Source organism: Pseudophryne corroboree, chromosome 9, assembly GCF_028390025.1.
Source record: "Pseudophryne corroboree isolate aPseCor3 chromosome 9, aPseCor3.hap2, whole genome shotgun sequence".
Classification (NCBI taxonomy): Eukaryota; Metazoa; Chordata; class Amphibia; order Anura; family Myobatrachidae; genus Pseudophryne; species Pseudophryne corroboree.
Genome location: NC_086452.1, coordinates 119667852 through 119687508, shown reverse-complemented (window position 1 = coordinate 119687508; position 19657 = coordinate 119667852). Strand labels below are relative to the sequence as shown.

Here is a 19657-nt window from a genome sequence, read left to right as displayed (position 1 = left end):
TCTTTGACACACATTTGTTATAACAAATCCCTGATGATAGAATTAATAAAATCTGAAATGTTGGATAGCTGCTGCGCGTATGCACACTCCATTGGGCTTCAGCCTGCGTAATCTGCCGCTGCAGCGACCAAATCTGAATTATAGGCCCTACACATTACGCGACGGGCGACCCGGCGGCGGGGGGGGGGGGGGCAGTGAAGGGGGGAGTGAAGTTTCTTCACTCCCCCCGTCACCCGGCTCCGTAGACGTGCAGGCAAATATGGACGATCTCTTCCATACTGGCCTGCATGCACAGCCGACATGGCACCAGCGATGAACGAGCGCGGGGCCGCGCATCGTTCATCGTTGGTGCCTCCACACTGCACGATATTAACGTTATCTCGTTCATTAATGAACGAGATCGTTCATATCGTGCAGTGATGTCGGCCAGTGTGTAGGGCCCATTAGTCCCGCAGTTAGGTCATACTTGCCAGCTTTGAATATCTCCTCCTCAGGAGAAGCCGTTCGCTCTGACTTTTTCTTTATTTATTTTTTCACGGTCATATCCCCTTCCCTCGGGTGTAATGATTTACAATGCATTGTTCTAGAAAAATAAGTATTAATTGATGGGGGTTTTTTTCCCTTTGGTTTGTAGCCTATTTGTGAGGTAGAAAATTCAGGTGGAATGTATCAATTCACTTTGAAATGAAATGACCTATCACACTCCCATTCCCTCACTAGTCACTGCTGTAGAACCTGTCAGGTTGTTGATAGTTTAGACCTTGTTGTATCCTTCTATAAGGCAGTTAAATCATTTTGCTGCAGATACATTTGTTGTGCTTGGCATAAACGCACAAGAATCAGGTAGTGCTGTGTTCTGAAAATGTTAAAAACTGCACTCACATTTTAGAATGTAGTGGTGGGAATAAGTTTAGAACAAACCATTCATGCTATTTCAATCTGTTTATAAGGCATTAAATAATGGCTGAAAACCATATAGGGGCTGATCCAGGGTTGGAAACAACGCATCAAAAACACAAAACTTTGCATCTGTAACACCATGCTGCATACCTCCCAACATGACTCTCTCCAGGAGGGGGTTCACTATGGTATGCCGGCGGTTGGGCTCCCGGCGACCAGCATACCAGCGTCGGCAGCCAGACTGCCGGCTTACCGACAGTGTGGCGAGCGCAAATGAGCCCCTTGCGGGCTCGCTGCGCTTGCCACGCTACTGGCACGGTGGCGCGCTACGCGCGCAACGCTATTTTATTCTCCCTCCAGGGGGGTCGTGGACCCCCACGAGGGAGAATAAGTGTCGGTATGCCAGCTGTCGGGATCCCGGCGCCGGTATACTGTGCGCCGGGATCCCGTCAGTCGGCATACTGAAGACCACCCCCAGGAGGGACAGAATGCTCTGCTCCTGGACTTCCCTCTTAATGTATGATTGCCGACACCTGTATTGAACAGGTTAATGGATAAGAAAGGTGTGCCAGCACAGGTGATGGCAATCATAAATTAAGGAGGATGCCCAGGAGCAGAACATTCTGTCCCTCCTGGAGAGGGTCATGTTGGGAGGTATGATGCTGTCCTGCAGGTGGGGCTGAGTGGGTGCAGTTGCTATGGGTCATACTTGCCTACCTGACCCTCTCCATGAGGGAGAAAATGCTCTGTTCCTGGACTTTCCTGGTAATGTATGATTGCCATCAGCTGTGGTGAGCTAGTTAATTGATAAGAAAGGTGTTTCACCACAGGTGATGGCAATCATACATTACCAGGAAAGTCCCGGAACAGAGAATTTTCTCCCTCATGGAGAGGGTTAGGTAGGCAAGTATGCTATGGGCCCACACCTGATAGGCTGACCATATTATCTCTTTAACCTGGGACACTCATAAATTACACAGGTTCTGTGGCTGGCTGACTACAGGCCTGCATTTCACCTGGTTTTAAGCAGCCACAGAACCTGTGTAATTCATGAGTGTCCCAGGTTAAAGAGATAATATGGTCAGCCTAGCACCTATCTTCCTTGTCATCTCATGTTTCTGTGATTTTTTTCCCCATTGGGTCATCACAGATGTTGCTATGGGTCCCACAAATGACTAGTTAAGTATACATATTTCCCTGTATCCGCTATAACATACCTCCTAACATGACCCTCTCCAGGAGGGACACAATGCTCTGCTCCTGGACTTTTCTCTTCATTTATTATTGCCATTACCTGTGGTGAACAGGTTAATAGATAAGAAAGGTGTTTTCCCACAGGTGAGGGCAATCATACATTAGGTGGGAAGTCCAGAAGCAGAGCATTCTGTCCATTCTGGAGAGGGTCATGTTGGGAGGTATGGCTATAACATGCCTCAAATTGTAACTGTCCCTACAAAACTGGGATGCTTGGGGAAATATGTATAGTATAAATGGTGTATGGGGATCTGCTATTTACATGACACACATGTATAGTCCCCAAGACAATTTTGCACAACTGATCTTGGTGCAATAATATTTTCCATTATAGTCAGGTGTGTGTGTGGGGAGAGACGTTTAACCCCCCTTACTTAGTGACAGGTTTGTACTATTTACAGGCTAACTGGCCTTTGAGCATATCTCCCAAAATTCTCACACTTGAAACAGAAACAAGCTACAGTGAGCCCCACTGCTTCATGCTGTCTCCCCCTCTGTGTTACTGCTGTCTGACTGCCACTCCCCTTTAGACTGTAAGCTCTCATGAGCAGGACCCTCTTCCCTCTTGTGCATTTCCTTCCCTCACTTATAACATTATCTCCTCCCCTCTGTCTACAATGGTTCTGTCACCCTGCTGCTTATTAGGGGATTATGGGGGTAATTCAGAGTTGATTGCAGCAGCAAATTTGTTAGCAGTTGGGCAAAATCATGCGCACTGCAGGGGAGTGGGGGCGGGGCGGATATAACATGTGCAGAGAGAGTTATAGGCCCTACACATTGGCCGATCCGCTGCCGAGCTGCCCGACGGCGGATACGGCCGACGGGCGACCCGGCGGCGGGGGGCAGTGACGGGGGGAGTGAAGTTTCTTCACTCCCCCCGTCACGCAGCTCCATTGAAGTGCAGGCAAATATGGACGAGATCGTCCATATTGGCCTGCATGCACAGCCGACGGGGGACCAGCGATGAACGAGCGCGGGGCCGCGCATCGTTCATCGCTGGAGCTTCCACACTGAAAGATATGAACGAGTTCTCGTTCATTTATGAACGAGATCGTTCATATCTTTAACACAAATCGGCATGTGTGTAGGGCCCTTTAGATTTGGGTGTGGTGTGTTCAATCTGAAATCGAAGAATTGTATGCACATTTTAGGTACCTTGAGACGCGATGCGCAGGCACGCCGCTCGAATATCGTGTCTCAAGATATTATGTGCTGCACTTAATCTTTCTCGCATCGCAGTGCGATCGCATGTGGTTTAAACCCACATGAGATATGTCGCAATGCGATGTGCGATGGGCACCAGAGGCCGCTCCCACTCGGCGGTGATGTGCCCATCACGTGATTACCATGCGATCTATCGCATGATCGCATGGTAATCACTTTGGCAGTTCAGGTACGATTTCATCGCACCTGAACTGCCGGTGCGATGCCCCGCGATGTCGCGTTGCGGGGCATCAAACAAGTGTATGGCCAGCATTAGATTTGGGTGGGGTGTGTTCAAATTGAAATCTAAATTGCAGTGTAAAAATAAAGCAGCCAGTATTTACCCTGCACAGAAACAATATAACCCACCCAAATCTAACTCTCTCTGCACATGTTATATCTTCCCCCCCTGCACTGCACACGGTTTTGCCCAACGGCTAACAAATTTGCTGCTGTGATCAACTCTGAATTACCCCCTATACCTGCGGATGAAGCAATGTTTATATACCTTGTCCATGTCTTGCAATGTTTGTACTGTAAGACCCAATTTTCTTGTTTTGTTCATACAATTCTGCTTCTGTACTTTGTAACGCGCTGCAGACCCCTTGTGGCACTATATAAAGGATAATAATATTAATACATATTTTATGCATATTAATGGTCTCAGTAATAGCCTTCAATAAATATAGTAATGTCAGGGCATATGTTCCCTTGGCAGCGGAGATGGTGCCCCCATTTCACATCAGGTCCTGCAGCTCCATATGAGCTGCTCCTCCCACACTTGTTACCTGGTGTGGAGGGAGGGGCATATTTTCCTCTGTGGGTTGTGATGCCAGGCTGTGACATCATAGCCCACCTCCACACACCCAACCAACTACCCTTACAGGAAGGAAGCTGCTACCTCCTCATTTCAGTGGTAGATGCTTAGAGATCTATTCATAAAGCAGTGAAAAGTGTGGAGAAGTGAGCCAGTGGAGAAGTTGCCCATGACAATCAATCAGCATTGACGTAACATTTATAATTTGCATACTTTTAAATTATACAGAGCAGCTGATTGGTTGCCATGGACAACTTCTCCACTGGCTCACTTCTCCACTATCTTCACTGCTTCATGAACAGACCCCTGAGAGATGGGGCTCTACAGTGAAAAGAGTTTATAGAAAAATTGCCTTAGTAACAGATTTAGGGCCAAATACAGACCTGATCGCAGCAGCAAAATTGTTCTGTAATGGGCAAAACCATGTGCACTCCCCCAACAGTCCGGACACGCCTGAGTTGTCCGAAACGCGCAACGCCAACAGCGTTCTAACACCGTTGGCACGCTCCCTACCGCCCCGCGACCGCTTCTGCCTGTCAATCAGGCAGTGGCGATCGCAGCCCTGAAATGCTGATAGCATGTCCCTGGGCTCCCGGGGTGCGCATGCGCAGTATGGCCACTGCGCATGCGCACTCCAGCAAGGGCTTCAGACTGTGATCGCTGCTGCTGCAGTGATCCAGTCTGAAATAGGCCCACAGTTTTGCCCATTAGAGATCAATTTTGCTGCTGTGATCAGGTCTGAATTAGGCCCTTTCTTTAATTACTAGGCACCCTTATTTGTTAGAATGCTTTAATATGGTTTTTATATTATTCACAGAAAGAGAAATAAAAGGGAGATTTAAGAGGATTCTCTGTTTGGATTACAAACAATAGAGTATGTTTCTATGTACAGCATACAGATTCACACAGCGGTTTCTGCATGATTTTTGTATCACACCAATTTACTAAATTATATGCAGGAAATATCGAAGGTATCACCTGCATTCACTTTGGTAATGCAGGATACCGCAACCCCCATTAACAAATCTTCAAACTATCAAGCTCCATAAAATAAGTTTGATCCCGGGAAAGCTAACACCATGTTGAGACCTTAGTATCACATAGGGGCCTATTTATAAAGCTTCCTTTCTCCATAAAACGATGTAGAAACTGACATTTCTGCATCATTTTATGGTCTGTGGCTATATATATACTAATAGCATAATGCAGGAGATTTCATATAAATCTCCTGCAGAATGCTAATTAGTGCTACAGATCACAGTTCCTATTATTATCTATGAGGACTACGATCTGACCCATATGTACAAAACCCTGCTAAGCTTTTCAGAGTTTGGCCATGTCATGGAGGCATGGTAGCAGGAGAGAGATCTTTTGATCTCTGACTGGCTTCGGCCCCGATTCCGGAAACTGATACTGTGAGCGAGCGTAGTGTCAAGTTCCCCCGGAGGAGTGTTGAAGAACTACTCCAAAATGCTGGGGAACTCGCTCGCAGGTTGCCAGGTTATCGTTATTGGTTTCCCTATGTACATACCGGGTATACTTTCATTAAAAATTCAGATATCTGCCGCAAAACAGAGTTTTAATAATCGTGGCAGTTCCATAATTACTAATATATTTGTCAGAATGTGTGGAGAGGAATCTCCTGATCCCTCTTCAATAGCTAACACTTGCTCATGCCAGTGATTGATCCAACCCCCCCTCCGTGTTGCTTATATATATATATATATATATATATATATATATAGTTACGTATATGAGCGGCACTCGCAGGACTTCATTAGAAATAACAAGACATCACCCCGTCAAAAGCAACGTTTTGGTTTTATTAAAAAAACCGTCTTCAGGCTTACATGATGTAAGCCTGAAGACAGTTTTTTGCACTATCTTTGCACTTTATTGGAATTGAATGCTTGAATGCATAAAATACGTTTGCAGTAAGTTGGAGGTGCTGGTTCTTTTTTCAAATAAATATATATATATGAAAATAGAGGAAGAAACAGCAGAGCGCCTATAGTGTAGTATCCTTTAAAACAGTTTTTGTCACACGCAAGAATAATATTGCGTACCGGATTACGGCTTGACACAATGCCTATCGATCCCCTGGTCTTTTAGTCCACGTCTCTGTCGGAATCTACCCTGTAATGAACCAAAGCCTTCTGATCCTATGGAGTCAGTTGAGACAATGCATCAACACCTGTAGAGTTCTGTTGTCCCACAAAAAAGAAGCCCTGTCGGATGATCACAGTCCCAGCAGATGATGTCGGTATCATCTGCTGGGACTGTGATCATCCGACACGCAATATTATTCTTGCGTGTGACAAAAACTGTTTTAAAGGATACTACACTATAGGCGCTCTGCTGTTTCTTCCTCTATTTTCAGATTCCCTTTTGGGCTACGCATACCAACCTAGTGGCACTTTTTGAAGAACTGAGCAGCCACCCGTTAAAACGGGGAAAGTGTGGACTGTTTGGCAATTAAACCTAACACGAGTTTTGGAAGAACTCATTTATTGGACTAGTCATTTGACCAAATTTACTTGTGACTTAAGATTGCACTTTTACAGTAAGGTACTTCGCATAATTTGGACAAGCGCACTGATTTACTCATTTACCAAATATATATATATATATATATATATATATATTTGCTGCGCCGAGTCTGATTTATGTTTTAACATTACTATTTACTCCTATTTTAGCCACTGTCCTAGCAAGATTAATAAAAAAGAAAAGAAAGAAAGAAAAAAAAAAACACCTTTTTTTATTGCGGTGATCTGCTGCGATAAGGATAACAATTTCCAGAGCTCCCAATGCCACAAATGATAAATAGGCCCGTTAGATTTAGCAAGTACTGGTAATAATAGAAGTGTGTGTGCGTTAACTGAACAATGAGTGTAACAGTTGTTATTCACCATGTGTACTGAAATGTTATTTGTTAGATCTGTCAGATCTGCGGAACTATTGAAAAGTATAAGGATGACATATTAGCAATACGTTTTCCTGTGAAAACAGTGACGATATTTTAGCATTACTGTGTCTCTAAAGTCTCATCTCATTGATGGCTCTTTGCTTTCTTCTTTGCACAGAGATCCCGCGCTGCTCCGGATGTAACGAACACATACTGGATAAATTTATCCTGAAGGTTCTAGATCGTCACTGGCATAGTGCGTGCCTGAAGTGCTGCGAGTGCCAGGTGCCCCTGGCTGAGCGCTGCTTCTCCCGGGCTGGAAATGTTTACTGCAAAGACGACTTCTTCAAGTGAGTTCCAAACCCTTAATCACATTTCAGTATCTTCTCTGGAGATTTATATGCAATAAAAATGAGCAGATGGGCAAAGATTAAAACTTTGCTCCAAATTCCATGAATTAGACCATTTATTTGAGGATTCAATGAAAAACATAAAATCTGAGATTCAAAAGAGTTGAAATAAACAACAACCTACAACAAAATGGAATGGTTTCTTGTACTTCTAATTGGACTACTTGAATCTGAATGACATGTACATTCTTTTATTTTAAATAAAACAATGTAATAATCTTTGGCATTTAATATGGGTTTTTTGCAGTCAACTGCTCTCATGTGATAAATACAGTATCTCACTGAATTTTCTGTGCCAGCAAACAAGCTTGTGAATTATGTTTATTATTGGCTGGAAACAAGGGTGTTACTACCATAGGTGCAGGGAGTGCATCTGCTATGGGGCCCAGAGCTGAGAGGGGCCCACCATTCCTGCCAAAGTTACATTTGTTATATACATTTTTCACCATTGGGTGATACATAGGTGTCCTTCAAAAAAGTTGCCTTTGGGTCTGCAATATATTTTGGTATACCCTGAACCTTCTCATTGTGGTGTAAAATGAACTAGAGGGCATTATAATGTTACATAATATGAACTAGGGCATTGTAATACGCCACAATATGAAGTGGAGGCACTATAGTGGCATAATATGAACTGGGGGGCTCTATAGTGTGTCATAATATGAACTGGGGGCACTATAATGTGGCATAATATGAACTGAGGATGCTGTAATGTGGCATAATATAAACTAGGGACACTGTATGTTATAATGCAGGTCTTTTGTTGCATAATGTGTACTGGCAGCTCTACAATGTGACATAACGTGAACTAGGCCAATGCTATGGCTCAGAAAATGAACTAGGGGACATACAATTAACAATTGATGTGGAGAGGAGTCTCTAGAAGCATTGGGACAAGGGCCCCTTCAATATGTTGCTATGGGGCCCACAAAGTTCTGGCTACGCCACTGGCTGGAAATAAATGTGGGCAAACAGTATGCCCATGCAACACCCTCCCAACTCATTTATTAATCATTGGACTGCATATGCTCTCACAACCATGACCCTCTTTCCTCTTTTTCCTTATCAATATTCATGTCAACTGTGCTCCTTGTCTCCAAGTCCGTTTAGCAACTGTGTTCCTGCCCTCACTTGTTGTACAGGCTGTCTGAGTGCCCAACTGCCTCTCCTCCCTGCAACTTACCACCGCATACCCTGCAAGTCCTTTCCTACCCTTGCCCTATCCACACCCCATATATCCGTCTGAGCTATTCAGTTCTCTTATTGATGTATGTTGTTTCTAGATATATCAGTTTACACCATATTGTCATAGGTGTATTTATAAATGCTGCCCAAGACCGCACACGCTGCACCCATATTAAACTTACCTTGTGCTGGCAAGCAGGTTCCTCCTCTGCTGCGCCATCTTCCCAGTGACATCTCCGGGAAGATGGTACCACATAGTGAAAGCAAAGACTCTGGCCCTGTGTCAGAGCCTTTGATATCCTGTGCGGATGTACCATCTTCCAGAATATCACTGGGAAGATGGCGACGCTGGAGGGGGAAGCCACGTGCCGACATACAAGGTAAATTCTGCGGCTGAGTGGAGGGAAACAGAGCGGGGCTGCTGCAAATAGGCCCCGTCAGGCATTAATAAGCCCCAGTGGGTTGTACTTATGATATATCAAGATACACTGCTACTATGTATATAGTATCAACTTTGTGCTGCATTACAAGTAAAAGGTAATAATAATATTAATAATAAGAATTTACCCACCGGTAATTCTATTTCTCATAGTCCGTAGTGGATGCTGGGGACTCCGTAAGGACCATGGGGATTAGCGGCTCCGCAGGAGACTGGGCACAACTACAAAGAAAGCTTTTAGACTACTGGTGTGCACTGGCTCCTCCCACTAAGACCCTCCTCCAGACCTCAGTTAGGATACTGTGCCCGGAAGAGCTGACACAATTAGGAAGGATTTTGAATCCCGGGTAAGACTCATACCAGCCACACCAATCACACCGTATAACTCGTGATACAATACCCAGTTAACAGCATGATAACAACTGAGCCTCTCAACAGATAGCTCAACAATAACCCTTTAGTTAAGCAATAACTATATACAAGTATTGCAGACAATCCGCACTTGGGATGGGCGCCCAGCATCCACTACGGACTATGAGAAATAGAATTACCGGTGAGTAAATTCTTATTTTCTCTAATGTCCTAAGTGGATGCTGGGGACTCCGTAAGGACCATGGGGATTATACCAAAGCTCCCAAACGGGCGGGAGAGTGCGGATGACTCTGCAGCACCGAATGAGAGAACTCAAGGTCCTCCTCAGCCAGGGTATCAAATTTGTAGAATTTAGCAAACGTGTTTGCCCCTGACCAAGTAGCAGCTCGGCAAAGTTGAAGAGCCGAGACCCCTCGGGCAGACGCCCAAGAAGGGCCCACTTTCCTTGTGGAATGGGCTTTTACTGATTTAGGATGCGGCAGTCCAGCCGCAGAATGTGCAAGCTGAATCGTACTCCAGCGAGCAATAGTCTGCTTAGAAGCAGGTGCACCCAACTTGTTGGGCGCATACAGGATAAAAAGCGAGTCAGTTTTCCTGACTCCAGCTGTCCTTGAAACATAAATTTTTAGGGCCCTGACTACATCCAACAACTTGGAAACCTCCAAGTCATTCGTAGCCGCAGGCACCACGATAGGTTGGTTCAGATGAAAAGCTGATACCACTTTGGGGAGAAACTGGGGACGAGTCCTCAATTCTGCCCTATCCATATGGAAAATCAGATAAGGGCTTTTACATGACAAAGCCGCCAATTCTGAAACCCGCCTGGGCGAAGCCAAGGCCAACAACATGACCACTTTCCACGTGAGATATTTTAAATCCACGGTTTTCAGTGGCTCAAACCAATGTGACTTTAGGAAATCCAACACCACGTTGAGATCCCAAGGTGCCACTGGAGGCACAAAAGGGGGCTGAATATGCAGCACTCCCTTAACAAAAGTCTGAACTTCAGGTAGTGAAGCCAATTCTCTCTGGAAGAAAATCGATAGAGCCGAAATCTGGACCTTAATGGAACCCAATTTAAGGCCCATAGTCACCCCTGACTGTAGGAAGTGCAGGAACCGGCCCAGCTGAAATTCTTCAGTTGGGGCCTTCCTGGCCTCACACCACGCAACATATTTTCGCCATATGCGGTGATAATGGTTCGCGGTTACTTCTTTCCTAGCTTTTATTAGCGTAGGAATGACTTCCTCCGGAATGCCCTTTTCCTTCAGGATCCGGTGTTCAACCGCCATGCCGTCAAACGCAGCCGCGGTAAGTCTTGGAACAGACAGGGCCCCTGCTGCAGCAGGTCCTGTCTGAGCGGTAGAGGCCATGGGTCCTCTGACATCATTTCTTGAAGTTCCGGATACCACGCTCTTCTTGGCCAATCCGGAGCAATGAGTATAGTTCTTACTCCTCTTCTCCTTATTATCCTCAGTACCTTTGGTATGAGAGGAAGAGGAGGGAACACATAAACCGATCGGTACACCCACGGTGTCACTAGAGCGTCCACAGCTATCGCCTGCGGGTCTCTTGACCTGGCGCAATATTTTTCTAGCTTTTTGTTTAGGCGGGACGCCATCATGTCCACCTGTGGTTTTTCCCACTGGTTTACAATCATTTGAAAGACTTCTGGATGAAGTCCCCACTCTCCCGGGTGGAGGTCGTGCCTGCTGAGGAAGTCTGCTTCCCAGTTGTCCACTCCCGGAATGAACACTGCTGACAGTGCTAACACGTGATTTTCCGCCCATCGGAGAATCCTTGTGGCTTCTGCCATTGCCGTCCTGCTTCTCGTGCTGCCCTGTCGATTTACATGGGCGACCGCCGTGATGTTGTCTGACTGGATCAGTACCGGCTGGTTTTGAAGCAGGGTTTTTTCCTGACTTAGGGCATTGTAAATGGCCCTTAGTTCCAGAATATTTATGTGCAGGGAAGTCTCCTGACTTGACCATAGTCCTTGGAAGTTTCTTCCCTGTGTGACTGCTCCCCAGCCTCGAAGGTTGGCATCCGTGGTCACCAGGACCCAGTCCTGTATGCCGAACCTGCGGCCCTCTTGAAGATGAGCACTCTGCAGCCACCACAGCAGAGACACCCTTGTCCTCGGAGACAGGGTTATCAGACGATGCATCTGAAGATGCGATCCGGACCACTTGTCCAACAGGTTCCACTGAAAGGTTCTTGCATGAAACCTGCCGAATGGAATCGCTTCGTAGGAAGCTACCATTTTTCCCAGGATCCGCGTGCAGTGATGCACCGACACCTGTTTTGGTTTTAGGAGGCCTCTGACTAGAGATGACAGCTCCTTGGCCTTCTCCTCTGGGAGAAACACTTTTCTCTGTTCTGTGTCCAGAACCATCCCTAGGAACAGCAGGCGTGTCGTAGGGACCAGCTGTGACTTTGGAATGTTTAGAATCCAGCCGTGCTGTTGTAGCACTTCCCGAGATAGTGCTACCCCTACCAACAACTGCTCTCTGGACCTCGCCTTTATCAGGAGATCGTCCAAGTACGGGATAATTAAAACTCCCTTCCTTCGAAGGAGTATCATCATTTCCGCCATTACCTTGGTAAAGACCCTCGGAGCCGTGGAGAGACCGAACGGCAACGTCTGGAATTGGTAATGACAATCTTGTACCACAAACCTGAGGTACTCCTGGTGAGGATGGTAAATGGGGACATGTAGGTAAGCATCCTTGATGTCCAGCGATACCATGTAATCTCCCTCGTCCAGGCTCGCAATAACCGCCCTGAGCGATTCCATCTTGAACTTTAATTTTTTTATATATGTGTTCAAGGATTTCAAATTTAAAATGGGTCTCACCGAACCGTCCGGTTTCGGTACCACAAACATTGTGGAATAGTAACCCCTTCCTTGTTGAAGTAGGGGCACCTTTACTATCACTTGTTGTGAATACAGCTTTTGAATTGCCTGTAACACTGCCTCCCTGCCTGAGGGAGTGGTTGGCAAGGCAGATTTGAGGAAACGGCGGGGGGGAGACGTCTCGAATTCCAGTTTGTACCCCTGAGATACTACTTGAAAGATCCAGGGATCCACCCGTGAGCGAGCCCACTGATTGCTGAAATGCTTGAGACGGGCCCCAGCCGTACCTGGCTCTGCCTGTGGAGCCCCAGCGTCATGCTGTGGACTTAGAAGAAGCGGGGGAGGACTTTTGCTCCTGGGAACTGGCTGTATGCTGCAGCTTTTTCCCTCTACCTCTGCCTCTGGGCAGAAAGGACGCGCCTTTAACCCGCTTGCCCCTATCGGGCCGAAAGGACTGTACCTGATAATACGGTGCTTTCTTAGGTTGTGAGGGAACATGGGGCAAAAATGTAGACTTCCCAGCTGTTGCTGTGGAAACGAGGTCCGAGAGACCATCCCCGAACAATTCCTCACCCTTATAAGGCAGAACTTCCATGTGTCGTTTGGAATCTGCATCTCCTGTCCACTGCCGAGTCCATAACCCTCTCCTGGCAGAAATGGACATTGCACTAATTTTGGATGCCAGCCGGCAAATATCCCTCTGTGCATCCCTCATGTATAAAAGTGCGTCTTTTATATGCTCTACGTTCAGCAAAATAGTGTCCCTGTCTAGGGCATCTATATTTTCTGATAGGGAATCTGACCACGCAGCAGCAGCGCTGCACATCCAGGCTGAAGCTATAGCCGGTCTCAGTATCACACCTGTGTGTGTATATATAGATTTCAGGATAGCCTCCTGCTTTCTATCAGCAGATTCCTTCAGGGCGGCCGTATCCGGAGACGGTAGTGCCACCTTCTTCGACAAGCGTGTGAGCGCTTTATCCACCCTAGGGGATGTTTCCCAGCGTGACCTATCCTCTGGCGGGAAAGGGTACGCCATTAGTAACCTCTTAGAAATTACCATCTTTTTATCAGGGGAAGCCCACGCTTCTTCACACACTTCATTTAACTCTTCAGATGGAGGAAAAGCTACTGGTAGTTTTTTCTCTCCAAACATTATACCCTTTTTTGTGGTACCGGGGGTAACATCAGAAATGTGCAACACATTTTTCATTGCCTCAATCATGTAACGTGTGGCCCTACTGGAAGTTACATTAGTCTCTTCGTCGTCGACACTGGAGTCAGTATCCGTGTCGACATCTGTGTCAACCATCTGAGGTAGCGGGCGTTTTAGAGCCCCTGATGGTTTTTGAGACGCCTGGGCAGGCACAGGCTGAGAAGCCGGCTGTCCCACATTAGGTATGTTGTCAAACCTTTTATGTAAGGAGTCGACACTATCACGTAATTCCTTCCACAGCACCATCCACTCAGGTGTCGACCCCGCAGGAGGTGACATCACATTTACAGGCATCTGCTCCGCCTCCACATAAGCCTCCTCATCAAACATGTCGACACAGCCGTACCGACACACCGCAAACACACAGGGAATGCTCTGACAGAGGACAGGACCCCACAAAGCCCTTTGGGGAGACAGAGAGAGAGTATGCCATGTCAAAGTCAGAAAAATATCTCTATGCACACTACCATATTTGCACCTCATACAGGTCCGTGCTGCGCATGCGTACACTCTCCCGTGCGTGCGCATACTCGCTGTCGCGTGCACCCGCAGGCGCACGATGTGCGCATTTACGGTAGGGTTTATGTGATCGTAGCGTGCGACTCAATCGTTACATATTTTCACTATATAATGTATTTTGTAGATCATGGTCCCTTTGATAGATTCTGAAAGTTTAGTTAATGTAGCATGTTCCTGGACAGAGAGATCCCTCTTTGTATTGTACGAAGGGTCCAACAGGAGTAATACAGTGGTGTTTAGTATCCATCGGAAAAGTATTTAATTAGCAATATTCCGGTGTTGGTTTGAAGCGGATTAATCGCTCGTGCGAATAGTTATGGACATAAGAAGTTTATGTCCATTTACTATTATTTGCACTTACTTATCCATGCGGCGGGAAACCTAGTTTCCCACCCACCTGAGCAGTTGGAAATTGTCACAGCCCACCTGTATGAATCAACCTACGACCTTTTGTTATAATGCGAGGAGGAATTCCTGTGTCCAATGAACAATGAGATTGTAGGGACCATTGAATTGTATTGTGTGTGGGGCATAAATAGACAAGCCGATCACATCCAGCTCACTCTTCAACGGTTCTCATTGCTGAAAATCGGGAGCTGGATGTCCAGAGGCGCATGCGATCGTTCCCCTTGTGCGTAAGTTTTCTCCGCAATCATATTGTCTTTCTTGTTATTATGGGCCATATCTCTCTCTCTATCTCTCTTCTCTTTCTCTAGTATTCTCTTAAACGTAATAGTATTGTATTGTATTTACTGTGTAGTTATCTGGTTAGTTAGTCTATGTTATATTGTAGTGTATGACTTGTAATTGTATTATTCTTTTTCAAGTATAACATTCATATTAGGCGTTAGACCCTAAGCACGGTATTTGTGTATTTCTTATAGTGTTAAGTATTCTCAGAGCGTCGGTGACGCTCGAACAGCTTTTAAGTTAATAAGGTTACACGGTGTTGCATCTACACTCAATCTCTGCACCAAGGTTTACTGCATAATACACTGTTTTATGGTATAGTTACAAAGGTTTAACATTGTGAGCGTCTGCGCTGCTGGTGATCTCCTCGTGGTCTTGAGCGTTCGCATCGCTATAGCAAATCATTACGTTAGTCGGCAGCCAATAGTGTGCCTGCCTGTGATCTCTTGGCCGTGAGCGAACGTGACGCTTGAGCGTCTCGACCTCGGCTAAGCGATTGCTACGCAACGTGCGTACCCTTACGGTACTCCATACGTCAATAGCGTACAGTGTTCTTAGACCTCATAAAGGGTTTTAAATAAGATAAATATTTAGCTTTATCAGCCAGCACACACCATAGCGCTATATAACACTGGGATCCCACTATCAATGAGTGTTTTCCCTATAGCTGCTTTTTTATATATATATTACATATATATATATCTATACTGTGCCTAAATTTAGTGCCCCCCCTCTCTTTTTTACCCTTCTGTAGTTTCTCAGACTGCAGGGGAGAGCCAGGGAGCTTCCTTCCAGCGGAACTGTGAGGGAAAAATGGCGCCAGTGTGCTGAGGGAGAAGCCCCGCCCCCTTTTCGGCGGACTTTCTCCCGCTTTTTCTGTGATACTGGCATGGGTAATTTTACATCTATATAGCCTCTGGGACTATATATGATGTATATTTTGCCAGCCAAGGTGTTATCTATTGCCCTCAGGGCGCCCCCCCCCCAGCGCCCTGCACCCATCAGTGACCGAAGTGTGAGGTGTACATGAGGAGCAATGGCGCACAGCTGCAGTGCTGTGCGCTACCTTGGTGAAGACTGAAGTCTTCTGCCGCCGATTTTCCGGACCTTCTTCGTGCTTCTGGCTCTGTAAGGGGGACGGCGGCGCGGCTCCGGGAACGAACACCAAGGTCGGGTCCTGCGGTCGATCCCTCTGGAGTTAATGGTGTCCAGTAGCCTAAGAAGCCCAAACTACCACCTGTTAGGTAGGTTCGCTTCTTCTCCCCTTAGTCCCTCGCTGCAGTGAGTCTGTTGCCAGCAGATCTCACTGAAAATAAAAAACCTAAATATACTTTCTTTCTAGGTGCTCAGGAGAGCCCCTAGTGTGCATCCAGCTCGGCCGGGCACAAGAATCTAACTGAGGTCTGGAGGAGGGTCTTAGTGGGAGGAGCCAGTGCACACCAGTAGTCTAAAAGCTTTCTTTGTAGTTGTGCCCAGTCTCCTGCGGAGCCGCTAATCCCCATGGTCCTTACGGAGTCCCCAGCATCCACTTAGGACGTTAGAGAAATATAGTACAAGTATTTGGAAAGATTATTCATACAGCATAAACTAAAGCCTGCACATAAAGAGCACTATACAAAAATTACATACTGTTTAGGAATTTTTATTTAAAACAAAACAAAACACCTGTTACTGCCTGCAGCTAAATAGTGACATATTTACATAGCGTCGGCATTCCTGGACCCAAAATGTAAAAGGACAATAAAAGTAAATACATAACCAGAGGTGTTTTGCACTAGATCTTATTGCCCTTTTAAACCAGAGTCCAGAAGTGCCAACCTTAGCAAATATACCCCTTACACTTTGCACGCTTTTCCAGAGGTGTCGATGGAGCGGTTGTCTAGATATGACTTGCTATGTATTTTTTTGCGTTAGCATTTGTTAAAATGATCTATTTGAAAATGTGTTTTATTGTTTGAATGCTGTCTGGCTTTACCGACTAGCAATCATTGTGATATTAAATGACATGCACTAGAGTCTCTAATCCTATGTAACTTGGAGTTATTGCATAGTGGTTTATACAATGTCAGAGTGAGGACCATTACATTTGCTTTTCTTTGGTCGTCATATTTTAGTTAGTTGTACTTTTGTGTTTTACTTTGTGTACTTTGTAGGTTTACACAGATTGTCCTAGCACAGGGTATCTCTACCATGTAACGGGATGCACCTCTGTACCAGACATATTCTCATTTACAATGCAATGGCTAAGAAGCATTGTGAGTGGTCAATGTTATCAAGCTGAATAAGGGTCTATGGCCCTCATTCCGAGTTGTTCGCTCGCTAGCTGCTTTTAGCAGCATTGCACACGCTAGGCCGCCGCCCTCTGGGAGTGTATCTTAGCTTAGCAGAATAGCGAACGAAAGATTAGCAGAACTGCTACTAAATAATTCCTTGCAGTTTCTGAGTAGCTCCAGACCTACTACTAGATTGCGATCACCTCAGTCCGTTTAGTTCCTGGTTTGACGTCACAAACACGCCCTGCATTAGGCCAGCCACTCCCCCGTTTCTCCAGACACTCCCATGTTTTTACCTGACACGCCTGCATTTTTTAGCGCACTCCCGGAAAACACTCAGTTACCACCCAGAAACGCCCCTTTCCTGTCAATCACTCACCGATCAGCAGAGCGACTGAAAAGCGCCGCAGGATCCACAGCAAATCTACTAATTTTTTAGTTAAATAGCTAAGCGCATGCGCCCTGCGTGTCTTGCGCATGCGCATTTAGCAACAAATCGCAGCATAGCGAAAATGGGCAACGAGCGAACAACTGGGAATGAGGGCCTATGTACTAAGCCTTGGATAGAGATAAAGTACCAGTCTGTCATAACTGCCATGTTACAGGCTGGGTTTTAAAAATGACAGTTAGGAGCTGTTAGCTGGGGGTTGGGTATGGGTGACCGGCGGTCACCATACCGACACCGGGATCCCGGGGAGAAGAATGCCGGAGGGGGGGAGCGGAGTTGAGTGCAACGAAGACCCTTGTGGGTTTGCTGCACAAGTAAAGGGTTCAAGAAAAAATATGTACTGTATGTACCCCAATATGGTACCATAAGGATATTTGTCAAAAAATCTAAAATTAACTTGGGTAGGATACATGTATTATGGGTTTGGTAATGTGGTCTTTATAAGAAATAATTATAGAATTGATTGACTTTATAATCAACATATCTTTTATTTGTTTACGGTCACTTTATACTTTTATCTTAATTACCTGTAAGTAGTTTCTTTTTCTCAAATAATTAAAGGTTTCTGTTATATCTGATCCTTGCTCTATGGCTATGCCGTTGTTTTAAATAAAGCTCTTCTCTATTTTGTAGTTGATTTAACTTCTTAATGTCTGGATGTTTTGGCACCTCAATGTAATGTTGTGTATTTTGTGTCTGTTATATAGTGACACATTGCATTCATTTAAAAAAGTTAACACACTTTCACAAGCCTAGCATTAATTCTAGCGCTATCCCTGCAGTGTAATGTGCATGTTATGTTCCATGCGGTATCCGTTCACATGGTCGACCATGTTATGGTCGACAGTCATTAGGTCGACCACTATTGGTCGACATTGACACATGGTCGACACATGAAAATGGTCGACACGTGAAAGGTCGACATGAGTTTTTTAACTTTTTTTTCTTTTGGGGAACTTTTCCATACTTTACGATCCACGTGGACTACGATTGGAACGGTAATCTGTGCCGAGCGAAGCGGTAGAGCAGCGAAGGCACCATGCCCGAAGCATGGCGAGCGAAGCAAGCCATGCGAGGGGACGTGGTGCACTAATTGAGGTTCCCAGTCACTTTACGCAAAAAACGACACCAAAAAAAGTTAAAAAACTCATGTCGACCTTCTCATGTGTCGACCATTTTCACGTGTCGACCACTTTCATGTGTCGACCATGTGTCAATGTCGACCATGTCAATGTCGACCAATAGTGGTCGACCTAATGACTGTCGACCATAACATGGTCGACCATTCATACCGGAACCGTTCCATGCACAGTGGTTGCTACTGTGCACTAGTATGCGTACAGAAGAGATTTAATTGGATAAAAAATTGTGGGCACAATTCAGTGACAATTGAATAGCGCTGGGAATTAGCTCCCGGCGCTATTTAATACAGCGCCATGTGACACTTAATGACGACGGGATTTCTTCTTATACCCTTGGGGGGTGCGAGCAGAAATCCGACAAAAGTGCCGATGCGATGCTGATTTCTGCCCTTAGCGTGGCAAAAACAGCGTCGCGCAGAGCACTTAAGTCGGAGAATGCCCGTTCTCCAGACAAAACACCCTGTTTTATCCAGGAGAACGGGCAGGGCCGGCTCTACCATTAGGCAGCTTTAGGCGGCTGCCTAGGGGCGCCAGATCCTGGAGGGCACCGCTGAGTTCATCTAGCAAAATCTGAAGGATGTATCTCTATGCGGCCTCCTCCTTTTATACTATGCTGGCTGCTGCTGCAGATCTAAACACGTGTAGCCGCCGCTATCAGGCTGTACCACATAGTAGTATCTAGACTCTCTACACATGTTACATCTGCTCCACTAGCAGGGCAGTATAATTTTGCCCATGAGCGTGCTTTTTTGGTGTGCTTACAAACCCGAATAACCCCCAAAGTCACAAAATGTTGTGATTATGTTCAATATACACAATATCACTTTAAAGGTCCTTGAGAGTCGTCCCTTTTCACTGTATATGTATAATGATGCTATTCACCGCAGCCCACCTAGTGGCCATCTGCATCTCCTCCCCGAGAGGTGGTGGGGTTTAGAGGTTAGAGGGCACTAGGCAGAAGCTTTGCCTAGGGTGCAGAAAGACCTTGCACCGGCCCTGAGAACGGGCATTCTCCAACTTAACA

The 19657-nt window shown here is 45.9% G+C and overlaps 1 protein-coding gene across 1 annotated transcript in view; it reads left to right on the top strand.

Moving 5' to 3' along the window:
• The window catches only part of LHX4 (LIM homeobox 4), a 114478-nt gene that overhangs the window by 35973 nt on the left and 58848 nt on the right, over positions 1 to 19657 (top strand). The window contains exon 2 of the mRNA XM_063938725.1: positions 7261 to 7432. Coding sequence (XP_063794795.1) covers positions 7261 to 7432 — 172 coding nt within the window. The remainder of the gene's footprint in view (positions 1 to 7260; positions 7433 to 19657) is intronic.